The sequence below is a fragment of the Chaetodon auriga genome, chromosome 10, assembly GCF_051107435.1.
Source record: "Chaetodon auriga isolate fChaAug3 chromosome 10, fChaAug3.hap1, whole genome shotgun sequence".
NCBI lineage: Eukaryota > Metazoa > Chordata > Actinopteri > Chaetodontiformes > Chaetodontidae > Chaetodon > Chaetodon auriga.
Window position 1 is genome coordinate 18,962,202 of NC_135083.1, and position 13,791 is coordinate 18,975,992.

The following is a 13,791-nucleotide window of genomic DNA, read 5'->3' on the forward strand; positions in this document are numbered from 1 at the left end:
CATTTACATGATGATTATCATTTATATTTGTTGTGGTTAGTTCATCTTAATTGTACTCAGCATTATATTCATGGGGGACTTGCAGAGATTAGACAGATTAATGTCAAAAGAACTGTCAAACGGGACAGAGCATATGCCAAAATATCCAAACTTTTTGTTCAATGTACGCGTAGCTCCAAAAACAGTGGATCCTACCCTTCCCATGATGCAGTTTGATAGCATCTTTTGCTAGACTCTCCATGCCTGGTAAATGTCTTTCCCTGGTTTGTTACTGTAATCCACAGTCCTACTAAAATACTTAAGTAATCTCCCACAGAGCCACAGATGACATTAAAGCTGTTTTTCTGTGCTATGACAAGAAAAATGATTGTCATTTATGACATTTTTGCACTGCCCCTCTAATGACCCAAATGTCACTTACGTAAATGTGGTGCAAATAAACCCAATTTATAGTACGTTAGGGATTACAATCTATATATGTTTTGCAGCTTCACAGTCTCCTCCTCCTCTTTCTGTTTCTTTTTCTCTTGTTGTCGTCTCTCTGCTACTGCCACTGTAACCTTGGGGGCCATTGTTGTGAAAGACAATATGCCTCCTCTGCTGTTGCGTTGTAGTGGAACTTTCTGTGTGTCTACACAACTGGTCATTGTAGCTAGTGTGAAGCCCCAGTGGCCTAATGGATAAGGCACTGGCCTCCTAAGCCAGGGATTGTGGGTTCGAGTCCCATCTGGGGTGACTGACAGCAGAGTGGCGCAGCGGAAGCGTGCTGGGCCCATAACCCAGAGGTCGATGGATCGAAACCATCCTCTGCTATCAGACTTTTACTGGCTGACTTACACATTCAGTCGTTTCAGTATGGTGGCTGACAATGGCAAACATGCTGCAGACTCAGAAGTGATGCCAGAAACACCTATGAAATTTCAAAACAAATGTGCTGCAAATAAAAAAAATGTCCTGTCAAAACAACTACAGCGCTAAATGGAACAGCTGGGAGTGGGACCAGACCAGTGTGTTTGTTTTGGATGTGGGATGAAGTGTGGAGTAAAGACATGACATGATAGAAAAAGGTATGGACCCGCCTAGAGGCCTGTTTGCCATTTTTCTGTTGCATTTGTTTTCAGTGTTTGTTTGTTCCACATTTTGTATTGTTTTGGTATTCTGCAGCACATTTTTCATAGGCGTTTTTGAATTGGCATCATTTCTAAGGCTGTCAGCCAGTAAAAGTCTGATAGCAGAGGATGGTTTCGATCCATCGACCTCTGGGTTATGGGCCCAGCACGCTTCCGCTGCGCCACTCTGCTGTCAGTCACCCCAGATGGGACTCGAACCCACAATCCCTGGCTTAGGAGGCCAGTGCCTTATCCATTAGGCCACTGGGGCTTCACACTACCTTCAACAACCAGTTCTGTAGAAACACAGGAAGCTCCACTACAAAGCGACAGCAGAGGAGAGACATGACATAGCACAACAATGGCCCCAGTGGCAGTAACAGAGAGACAACAAAAAGGGGAAATGAAACAGAGGAGGAGACTGTAAAGCTGCAAAACATATAGAAGTTGTGATTCCTAACATAGCATAAATGTAGTAAAATCATAACAAACACTCCCTCATCTGGTCTCTCTCTCTTAACTTCACCCACCAGCACAGGCTGTCTCTGAGTCTGTAAGAATAAGCTGACATTGGTCGAGCGATGTCTTTTGAGTCATTTTCTCAGATTTGACAAAGCTGCTATAGAGCCAAAGACAACGTCGTGCACATGCTTTGTATAAAGTGAAATCTGTGGAATGAATCTTTGAAGCAAAAGCAAATGTTTAATATATATGTTTGAATACATATTTTTCAGCTTCTTTAAGACTTTTCCAGCTGTGAGCAGCTTTTCCTTTTCTGTTGTGCACTGGTACAGTCAATAACAAATACAAAGGAAATTTAGTTCATCCTGAGTGATGTTTTGTTCTTATTTGAGGGTAAATACATTTGATACCACTAGAATCTGTATGTGGCTCAGAGTTGTATGTTGTATAGTATACTGTATATTAACAGGCTATTGAATTACTGATGTTAAATTGCACATATTCCATATAAGCTGGCTGGTAGATTCTCATACTGTTTTGTTTCTTTCTTCATCCTCTGTAGCTGTTCTCATCTGTTTTTCCTGCTTTACTCTGTATCATCATTTTGCTGCTGAAGCGCTCCAGTTAAATCACTGGGATGTGTTGGGTTTCTGCCTCACAGCTCTTTATAGTAGGCAATTTTCTCCAAACACAGGCTGAAATACTTCACAGAAATGTCAGACTGTACTGGTTTTTCAATTAGCTGTCAGCTATGCATTCAACAGATGAAGGAAAATCAAAATGCACCGTGTCTCTGACCTGCCAAACTACCTCAGAGTCAAAGTGTTTAAGTGGAGCTGAAATCCTTTTCCAATTACAGCGATTCAGCCGCAAAAAAAAAAAAATCTCCTCCCTCTGTCTGTGAAAATCCTCCGCGATGATGAGAAGGGAAATGACCACAGCATGAAGCTCCCACAGAGAGAGAGAGGAAGAGCACACAGGCAACGATAGTGGACATGCAGCCCATCACAACCCCGACATACATCATATTTAGTTTTAGTTCTCCCTCCAAAGATGAGCGTACCGACCACTGCAGATATAAAACACACACAAACCGCTGCTGTTCAAAGACATGAGGTTTCCCGTCCGCACAGCACACAACACAGACCGAGGTGGGCAGAGATCCTGGAACCCAAACAGCTCTATTTAAGTACACGCACAAGCTCATATTTTCAATGTGACAAAACAAAACTACACGCAGATGCAGCAACACACACAAACATTTTCATACACTCCACACACACATTCAAGCATGTGCGACCACACACACACATACCGTACAAAGTCAAGGACATACAGGCACGTAACTCATGTGTGCTCACACACAGACACACACTCACATAAAAAAACACACAGCTACTTGAGCAGCCCTTCACATTTTCACATTCAGATTTCATTAGAGCTAAATTCCCACCTGGGAGAATCCGACAAGGTTTCCCTTCTCCCTCTCTCTGTACTTTCTAGGTCACGATTGGTCGACTTCAGTCTTATCACATCTACTTCACAGACCCTTTGTGTTGCGGCTTATGTAAGGACATGTAATCATTTGGTTTGTTACTCTGCAGTGTCTCTGGTAAACATGATTAAAGGGAGATGAGCTTATTCCACCATAACTGAAGGCCTGGAAACCTCAAAAAGCTTTTAATTTGAGGGTGAGTCACTGTAAATAAGGCTGAAAAGGCAAAAGATCGAATCCCAAATCCTGTGTTAATTAGAGGATGCAGATCTTTGCTTTCTCATGACTTTTGACCGTCACGTTTGTTATACCCAAACAACAAAACACCTCACATGGGTCATAAGTCTTAAATCCTGTCCTGTCTGGAGAAGACTGATGGGGTTGACTGCTTCAGGACATCTCAGACAGCCTCAGATACAGTGTCTGTCAAATCTTCTTAGTGAGGCAAAGCCCACAGCACTGCTGTTCACACAAGGTTATTACAAACACCAATAATGACTGGAAAGCTTGTGCAGCAGCGCCTCACCCCTTAAGAGGACCCGTCGACTCCAATTCAACCATGCATAAAACCTGCCAACAGGAGAGACTGTGCTCCTGTTCAACACTGGCATGTTGATTCAACAACATGTGTTTATACAACATGCTGCACGGTGGCAGCTAACAAGTGAAAGAAAAACCAGTATACCAATATGTAATGCAGCTCTCCAACACAGTACATGCAGGGTTTTCCTGCAAACTGGGCATGGACTTCATTGTGGTGGACAGACTGGCCTCGAGCCAAGAAATAATTAATTTGGGGGTGATCTGGATCTGGCATTTCTGTCATCAGATAATTATTTCTTTTGTTAGCCATAACTGAAACTAACAGAGAGAGACACTTGATTTCAAATCCTGAGGGGATGTTTGAGCTGTCAAGAAGTCATTTTATGGCAGGGAGGATGTCTTTGGGTGTGAAGCTTCATTGCCAAATTGTTTCAAAGATGATGGTGAAAGACTTCAACAGGAAATTAACCTAGACGCAATAAAATGGCCTCCTATCTGCATTCTCATTGATTCCATTATACAGTGTCTCAGCTTTGGAAGTGAAGGTTTTAAAGGCTGATTCCAGCTATTTTTTTTTACAAGATGGGTCTTATTTTCATCGTTTTGTCCATAATTCCTATCAGTCACAGTAACACTGTATTTAACAAGTTAATTCCTGAGGGAGACGACAAGTCTGATGATCAGAAGTGCCAGCTTCGCCAAACTTATTTGGAGGGCAAAACAAAAGTGAACGGGAAAATCTGCATACAAACTGTCCTTTGTAAACATCTAACAGCCACGTCTCCTGCCTGGGTCAACTTCATTCTACTTTCTATAGTTGTGTTTCCACAGTTGTCCAGTGTCATAGGAGACTATTTCAGGTGCGTTCACTTCAGTTTTATGTACATATAAAGTGTTGACTTGTTTACAACCTGTCTGATTGTCTGACTTGTGTTTCTTACCCTGTCTCACTTTGTTATAGGGATGTCTTTGGTGAGCACATTGTTATCATGACTGAAAGAAATGATGGACAAAAATGAGACAAAAGTTAGACCCGAACTGAACCGAACTGAGCTGAATACGAACAAAACTCTGTTGCTGACATTACGCCTGTGTTGGACAGACAAAACGAGCGCTTGAATTATTCTGAACAGACCATGTGGTGAGAGGTGAAAGTGAGGTGGGCGGCGAATATTAAAGACTGGGGGAAGATCAATTGAGCACAGGTGATTACGGAGATGGAAGAAGTGAGGCAGCGTGGGAAAGAAACAAAAAAGGCAGATGGAGCAAGGCAGAGGGAAAGAAAGGCAGAGGTATAATTTGTGCTCCACATATTGCACGACGGTGCGTGGGCATTAATAGAAGAGCGAAGAAAGAAAAGTGAAAGGTGAGAAGCTGCATGTGATTCCCGTCACCTGCGTGTGTGTGTGTGTGTGTGTGTGTGTGGACAATGAGAGGGTGACAGATGTATTAGACAGTAACAGCAAAAAAAGGCCTGAAGTGCTAAAAACAAAGGAAGAAAGACAAGAAAGGAAATATTGCCTCTTACCAGAGTGTGTGAACTGCAGTCTTGGTTGAGATGCTCTCCATGCCCCTGTTAAGGTGGCCCCAAGGTGGGCTAGCAGGACCACTGTCACCGGCCAACACATCCTCCTCCTCCAGCTCAAATCTGCTGAATTCAGGTGACGAACAACTGCCAACAGTTTCAGTCAAAATCTCAGTGTTGCACTCAGGTGAAGAGCTGAATGTCAACACACACAATCTCTGAGTTCAAGTCCAAGTCACAAAGATGCTGAATCCAACACTCTCACAGTCCAAGTGAGTCGGGCTCGAGTTAGTCCAGATCCTGAAAATAATTCACCGCTCCTTTTAAGAGGGTAACAGCAGCACTCACACACACTTCACCATCTGTGTGTTTGTGTGTTTATATTTTCTGAGTGTGAGCGTGTGTGGGCTTCAGAGACGGAGGGGAGAACGAGTCCAAGAAAAAACTAAGTCGTCTCTCCGCTGCCTCCTCGCAGCTTGACAGCTCTCTTCTGTTCTGTCTCTCGTCCCCGCTCCTCTCTGCATGTGACTGCTCTCTCTCTCTCTCTCTCTCTCTCTCTCTCTCTCTCTCTCTCTCTCTCTCTCTCTCTCTCACAGAGGCGGAGGGAGCAAGATCCCAGATCATTGTGACCACCCTGCACACACATAAATGCAGACACGCACGCCTACTCACTGCTCCGGGAAAACCTAGTTAAAGTGGAAAACAGAGAGACAAATCAGCTTTCATCTTTATTCCCATTTTTCTCACTCTCATGGTCTCAGTCTCTTACTTCCTCTTTCTCCCTCTTTTCCCTGTTGCACTTTCTTTCTTTCTTTGCAATATAGAATATTTATCAAACCGCTGATTAGTCTGAGTTTTACAAAGGGCACAGAAACAGTGAAACAATATGACAAACTAAGTGAATGCCAGAAAGTTAGATCAATAAAAATGAGAGCCCAGACTGTGACCAGGTAGATAAAGAGTTGAGTGACTAAAGACATTTAGTCTGGGGTCAACCCATGAAGTTCATGAACAGTAATGAGGAAGATTTCCCAATCAATTCAAACACAAACCCTCTCCTTCTCTTCCTCAGTACTGAAATCTCCTCCGTTGCTCTTTCTCATTATTTTCTCCATTTCCATTCTCAACCCAAACGGCGTCATTAAAGCCTGTGCCTTCTTTCTTGCTCTGTTATTTTCATTAGATAGCGGCTCACTGGGGTAAAGCAGCGCAGGCTGAATTTTTCACCAGCTCAAGTTCAATCGCAGGCTAGCAAGGACAATTTATTCATTCTCTGGGATAAATAATGAATTTAGGTTGCGTGCAAATGAATAAGTATATGCTCCCTCCAAGGACTTCTGATTCGTAAATGATTTATTCTCCACACTTGTTTGCTTTTGTATAATTAGTACAGATTTTTTTTTTAATGCGACCCTGCAGTTTAAGTATATGAGTAGTTGTCCTGTAACCTGGTGTTTACACAACCTCATACAGCTTTTAATTGGACGAGGGCAAATATGGTCAAAGCCGCTTGTTAATTAAGCTATCTAATTATTTAAGAGTAGAAGCTGCCTCGTGGTTATGCAGACAGACTAACCCTCCTTCAGCGCTGGCGCTGTGCTTTACTGGAGTGACCTTGAGCAAGATGCTCTGAGGCTTCATCTTTTATTGATTAACATTAAATGCTTCTGTCGTTGTCATCGCTGGACTCCATAATCCCCTAAAGACGACACGTTTTTTGCTTAATTTCATGAATAACACCTCCATCGTTACAATTATCATTATTAGTAGTAGTCTCTACTTGTTACCTCTCGTTGCTGTGGTGTTTCAACTGTGGCCCTCTTCCCAGAATCACCTGTCAATCAAACAGAGTGGATAGTAGCGTGACTTTGTTCACTTTAAATGCTGTTGATGATGTTCGTATAGGGGGCAGTCTTTTCTTTAATACTGTTGTCACTCCTAATACTAACCACAGGAGCCACTTCTTACAGTGTGAACAGGTTGAATTACCTGTGTGTTTTATCAGGCAGTGATAAGTCAGCTGCCGTTTCCCACCAAAGATCCAGAAAATACAGTGTGAGAGAATTAGAAATGTTCAGGAAATAGAAAGTCTAAGAACCACAAAAGTTTTTTTTAAAAAAATGTTCACATTAGCTTTCCTGGTGAGATTGTGCCAACGAGCCAAAACTGACAGTAAAGTGTAAAGGTTAAAAGTTTGATTTTTTTTTTTGCCATTTTGCAATAACACTTCTCCAACAGCACAGCAGAAAACGGTGAACGCTGCCGTCATTTGAACATGTGAGTCAGTGACTCATCACTTGCTGCCTCTTGGTGCATGTTTTATAATCTGATGGTTTCTATTGACTGAAACTTTCAATTGTGTTAGAATCTCATAAAGCTTGCATCTGACCTGTCAGCCACGTCCTGTGCTACAGAACCACACAAAGAGGTTTGAGGTAATGATTCAAAAATACCACCTCAGAAGCAGAGTCCTTTCAGGGCGGCCATGTTGCCATGTGTCTCAAACCTCTGAGGACAAAAGAGGGAAAAGACACTTTAAAAACTCCAAATGTCACTTTGATCTTTGTCACTTTAAGCTCTCACCATAAAACTGCCTTAGTCAGACCTCCTAGATTTTCAATTCATCAACACTTAGAAGCTCTTCACCAACCTCACCTGATCAGTCAGCTTGTTAATTACAGCTAATGACCTCCCAGCTAGCTTAAACAGAGAGCCTCTGATTTCTCTTTGACAAGTGACGTCAATTTGTCAATTAGCGTGTGAGCCCTGGCTGCTGCGATCATTACCGGTCTCAGATCTTACCGCTGTTATTCTCTACAAACACACACACACACACCAATTAACTCATGCACATTCCCTGTGTTTCATGGGTTGAGTGAGGATGCATCAGCTAATGAGCACTGGTTGCCATCTTGTTGTTCTGTTTGTTAACTGTAATTGTGTGAAGTTTACGTCCCCTTTTTAAGTTCATATGAACCCTGATGAGACACAGGTCACAGTGCATGAGACAGTAATGATTGTCAAACTGACGTAAGTAATATGGACACAAAAAGCATCAAGTGGCTTTAGAGAGAAAGAGAGAATAAGTTCTTTCATTAATCATAACAAGTGCTCATAACAGTGAGCTCCATGTGCCCTCAGAAGTTCATATTAAAGGCTATGAAATACACCAAACAGGCCTTGTTCTATGAGATGTGACAGCAACAAAGAAACAGCTGAATTTGTATTATTTGTTCTAAAACATTTTAGCATGACAGAAAAATGACAGTACCAATTTGCAGCACATATATAACATTTCTTGAAAACAAAACATGAAACAGTCATTACTGGAGTAGATGGCAGGCCTCTGCACTGTAGCTATGCTAACTGTGAGCTAGCAGAGGGTTGTTAAAGATCATTTTACTTTCATTTTTTAAGTGCACACTGAGAGATTGAAGTTACCAAAAAGTGTCTAAATTCAACATAAAAGTATGGGACAGACCAACTCTTACCATGAAATGACTATGGTCAGAGGCTACTTGTGCCTTTAAATGAATGAACTGTCTGGGACTATATATCACAGACTTCCCTCACACAGGTAAAGATAAGACTTTGCTGCCATCTTACGTTTCTTCCCACCTCTTACCTGATTGGGATCTCGCGTTTGGAAAACCGTTTTCCCGCGAGATTCAATGAGAAAAAAAAAAAACTTCTATGAGACTTGGCTGGTAGATAAAAACAAGCAGTGTAAATTTGATCGTTTCGCTTAAGTCATGTCCCTTTCTCCACGCCCAAAGTGAACAAAACACTTAGACACAGCAAACCTCGTAACCTAAGTGTTGCTGCGTCAAAGAAGAAGAGACGTAACCAAGCAACCGTGCTAAATGCTGACTGGCTGGCTCAATCATAGGCTGTACACACCGGACTGTACTGAACACGCCTCAGGTGTACTGACAGCAGTGCACCACTAGAGGTCAGTGCAACATCATACGAATTAAGCATACTGTACCAAGTGTAGGACCAAAGTGTGGTTCAGAATGTGTTTAAGACATTTTAAAAACCGTTGGTTGAATGTGAATGCTCTTGCCGGCTCTGCACGGATCATCTTCCGTTTTTTTCTGGAGAAACTGAAGGAAAAATAAAACATTGACTAGCAGCTGTCTGTCGCAGGGCCTGCTAGCATGAAACTTTGGATGCCAGTTTCTCTTGAATTAATTATAGGTCCTTAATTTACTCTGTACATGACCCCATTTTTGTCCTCCTATTTGCTGTGAATCACACAGACCAAAGCTAAGACTTTAAAAGAGACTGTGACCCTTTACATGGGTGACAGGGAAGACATTTCGAGGTTGGATTCAATTTTTTGTATATTATCATCATCTAATATTACAAATTATAACATAATGTATAATATTTTTGCAAATTTTACCCCACCAAATACTTACAAACTGCCAGAAAAGATTGTTAAACAAAAGACAGAAATAATCTGTAATGATAAAATCACCTTAATCCACCCACTCCAAACTTGTGAGTTTAGCAGTTTCATTTGTGAGTTTGCTTCTTATGGTAATCAATGCAAGAGTAACATAGAAAAGTAGACATATTATACACTGTAGTAGTATTCCCGTAAATAAGTACTTTTTTCTTTTTCTTTTTTTTCTTTTTTTCTTTTTTTTTTTTTTTTTTTTTTACCTTTGCTGTGATTATTCAGTCATTAATACTGGCCAATCATACGTGGCCCCAGGGAGTCGTTTGGGTTTAAATTCTTTGACAGATGTGATGGAGTTTATGAGAGGGTGGAGTAAGCATTTCAGAGAGTGTGGGTCTGACCATCCTGCGCGCTCCCGTCATGATGTGTTGGAACCTTTTGTGTGGGGGCGCGGCTGACGGGAGCGCGCTTAGTGCTAAACCGCTGTCAGTAGTGAATCTACAGTGAAATAAGAGCATTACCGCTGCGGTCGAACCATCTCAGGCTAATTGATAGGTGATTTTTGCAGTCAACTGTGGGAAACGCAAGTCAGTAGTTTGGAGCTTTTTTAAGTGAAATGTGTCGTGGAGACTACAAACTCTTGTCCTGTCAGAGAAACAGATGGGTCAGTAGCCGTTGTGTTTCGGTGCGGACATCCTAAAAATAAAACTTTGGGAAACAACAGAATAGGTGGGTGTATGGATGACTCACAATCACGGGGCAATCCTTTGCACGGCCTTACTCTGAAGTCATAACAAAAAACAACATGCCTCTGACTGAAGGAGAGCGGTCAGTACAACTCGTCCAAAGTCATCACCAAAGATCGTCTATTAGAAAGATGAATGGTGAAAGAATTATCGGAGGCATCACTCTCACTGTTCTCTGACACAATGCAGCAGCTTTGGACTTTTCCCCAGCAATTACTAATCAAAAGTGTTTCAGTGTTGTGTTAAAACTGGCTTAAAAGATGAGTTAAGGAACTACAAACTACATTACTCCTGTGACTTGTGAGTTAAGAAACAGGATCAGCCATGTGTTTGCCATTTCCTCATTTACTACATACTGAAATAGCATTCACCTGGAAGATGTCAGTCTACAAAACATCTGATGGTGGTGGTGTGCCATGGCAGGTTTTAACCACACCTGTTCACCTCACTATTATTTGGGACGTGTAATACAGTGAATGTTAATTTATGGGTGAACTACTTTCATCAGTTGCTGTTACCCACTGCACTGGGAGGCCGTTCAATACTTATGTAACCATATGTCATTAGCTGGTCGACCATGTGTTTATCCAACACATGAATGGGCAGCCATAGAGTACAGGAGTTCACATAAACAGCTGGGTAACATCAGTATTCCAGATGTTGAAAATACATACTTCAGTAGCGTATATCATCTTATTCTGAGACACAGTTATATGGAAAAAAGGAGAAGTTACTCTGTATGGGTAAAGATTTGATCACTACTTCCAGACTGAAGCGTTATCTCAAGCTGCCCCTGAAGTTGCCTGGACATCAGTTGCCTCACAATGTCACGTCCAGTGAGGTTGAACCTTACTTGAAATGAGATCTCTTCATTGCAGGAAGTTGAGTGTTCAATGAAACAAATGGTGAATGAATTCTGGAGTGAAGATCAAGATCAATATTCCTTTATTTGTCCCGCGAGGGGAAGTTTCAGAATACAGCAGCATCAGTAAAGATTAATAAAGATTAATATAAGAAGTGCAATGCAGATTAGAAACAACACAGTATCCATCTTAAAGGAAAGCATAGGCTGAACCTTTGTCTCCTCCCTTAGGAGATGGTCTGCTTACTTTAGCATCATCTTAAATTAGCCCCTGGTGATGGGGCACAACAAATTTGGGAGAAAATTGAAGACCACAAACATACTATGTCCTACATGCTCTAATAAAATGCTCAAATATCGTCACACTAGGAGGAGCCATTGAAGTTGGACAGATTGAAATGCCAGTGTACTTAATTAATGCAGGCTATGACATGTTAATTTCTGTTAATATGCCCAGAAAACCCTAATATAACTACATTTTAGGTTTAGAACAAAACCCTCTATGAGAAAATTCATTGCCTTGGTGAGGCTAGTGCAACAGTTAGCTTGAAAATGTCCAGGATTCTGGTTCTCTACACTTCAGGTACGTTGGAAAAGCAGAAGAGTGAGCGTTCTTTAGTCTTTTCCTCTCATGATCGCTGACTGTCTTACTGCAGATGATAGGCTCTTGTGTAACCCGCCTCCTCCTCTCCTTTCGCACCCTTCCATTGGACGCCTCTCTCTGTCTCCTTCTCATCCCATTGGACAAGTCGGAAGGCCGATGAGCTCATATTGGTTAAATATAGTTGGGCTCGCGAGGGGCTAAAAATAGGCCGGTATATAAAGCCGGCGTTTCAGCTGGTGTGCGCTGTACTCCTCCCCGGCCGGCAGCCGGAGGAGCACATAGGGAGAGAGGGAGACACAAGGAGAAAGAAACAGAGGACTGTCTCCTCACCCGCAGCAGCCTCCATGCTGCTCATTCCTCTACAAGTGTTGCACCAGAGGCAGCATTGTGTCTTACATGATGCCCGGCCACCAGTTTTGGGTGGAGCAGGCAGTGACGAACTTCCTTCCTTCCCCTTTTAACTGTGGTTTCGTTCTGAATGTGTCTCTAGAGAGGCCCCAGTCATTTCCCTCAGCAGAGCACTGAAGTTGCTGTGGACACATGAGTAAATCTTTTAAATAAGTCATGAATAATAATAACAACATGACTGTGAAATTTCTTGTAATATCTTTCTAAATGCTGTCTCACACAATTGAACTGAGCCACCGCAGTTCCAACAAGTTGCCTCCTATGTTAAAGCCTCCTGTTATAACCCAGTGAAGTGTTGGCGTGGCCAACATGGCTGCACATTCTGCTGCAGTCTGTGCCATTAAGTGCAGAAGGGGATGGATCCAGAAGCATCTGCTTATGATGTTTTTTCACACCATTTGGGCGTAGCCTTGTTAGAGCGCATAAGAGCCGTTTAAGACTCTTTAAGGCAGAATGCTGCTATTCAAATGGGCGATGAAAGCACGAAAATGCAGCCACCAGTTCCAAAAAGCAGCCTCTCTACACTGACTAACCCTGAGCAGACAGACACCGGAGATCAGAGTGGCCTAAATATTTGAATGCAGCTTCCTTGGGGCGAGGGGGAACAGATGGTACGGACCATGTTGTCACTTTGCATGCGAGATCTGTAATAATGTACAGTATGAAGCAGCTTGGTGGACAGCAGCAGCGACTGACGGTGTTCTGGCTGATGCTCTTGTGAAAAGTGCTCTCTTCTCATTCGCAGGGAGTCATTTCCAGTCAGAGGCACAAGCTGACTCCTTGTTTCCTCTCACATCCACCCACGGTGCCTCTTGTAATCCATCATTTTGGAGGCCTCCTCCCACTATCCATCCCTCCATTTTCCATACCTGTTTATCCCTCCTCCTCCTCCTCCTCCTCCTCCTCCTCCTCCTGTTACCATACCACACAGGTCTCAGGCAGTATATAAGCTACCACAGGTCTCTCTGGGCACCTCTCTGATGTAATATGGTGGAAACTAGAGTTTGACCTGTGATCTGAACGGTATGCAATGAAAAGAAAAACAGCAGGAAAGTCAGGAACAGAGTACATTGTATTTAAAGAAACGTACAAACTTCATCCTTGCATCTTTTATCTAGACCACAGCTCAGTGTCAACACTATACATTTTACAGTCAGTTCTAAATGACCTCTTATAGCTGTTTCAGTCGTATTTAACCCAGAATTTAACCATATCTGATAGTCAGCAGTTTGAATACATACACAGTGAGGAGACCTGTTTTTGTGTCCATATTCTTTACCCTCTTTGAAACACTCCAATGTATTAGCCTTCACGTTGGCTTACCAATCAAATTGTGTGTTTTCCGTATCTTCTGTGCCTGTGTCCTCCTGTCCTCCATGCTAGCAGTGGCACCAGAATGATGACAGCTGTCTCTTGATCTCTTTTGCTCTGGCAGTGTTAACAAATTATGAAGTCAGTGTTACAATTCAAGTGGCTCAAACCAGAGTTTGGAGAGGTTTTTGCCACCATCAGTTGTAGAAATGCACCTCATGTAACATTCTGATGAGAAATCATTCGATGTGCTCTGTGCTGAAGACTAAAGAAGTGTGTTTCTAAATGAAAAGGTAAATGCATGCTGCTTGTGAGCAC

At 42.4% G+C, this 13,791-nt stretch overlaps 1 protein-coding gene and 2 non-coding genes across 4 annotated transcripts in view; 1 reads left to right on the top strand and 2 right to left on the bottom strand.

Moving 5' to 3' along the window:
* sema3h (sema domain, immunoglobulin domain (Ig), short basic domain, secreted, (semaphorin) 3H) overlaps window positions 1–5,631 on the bottom strand; it is a 55,452-nt gene extending 49,821 nt beyond the window's left edge. The window contains exon 1 of one of the 2 annotated variants that reach the window (XM_076741313.1): window positions 5,138–5,631. In XM_076741313.1, coding sequence (XP_076597428.1) covers window positions 5,138–5,237 — 100 coding nt within the window. In that variant the 5' untranslated portion in view covers window positions 5,238–5,631. The remainder of the gene's footprint in view (window positions 1–5,137) is intronic. The other variant, XM_076741314.1, reaches the window with a different exon arrangement.
* trnar-ccu (transfer RNA arginine (anticodon CCU)) lies at window positions 663–735 on the top strand. The gene has a single exon. It is a non-coding gene; the product is annotated as a tRNA-Arg (tRNA).
* On the bottom strand, window positions 1,308–1,380 carry trnar-ccu (transfer RNA arginine (anticodon CCU)). Its single transcript has one exon. It is a non-coding gene; the product is annotated as a tRNA-Arg (tRNA).
* Window positions 5,632–13,791: the final 8,160 nt, after the last annotated feature.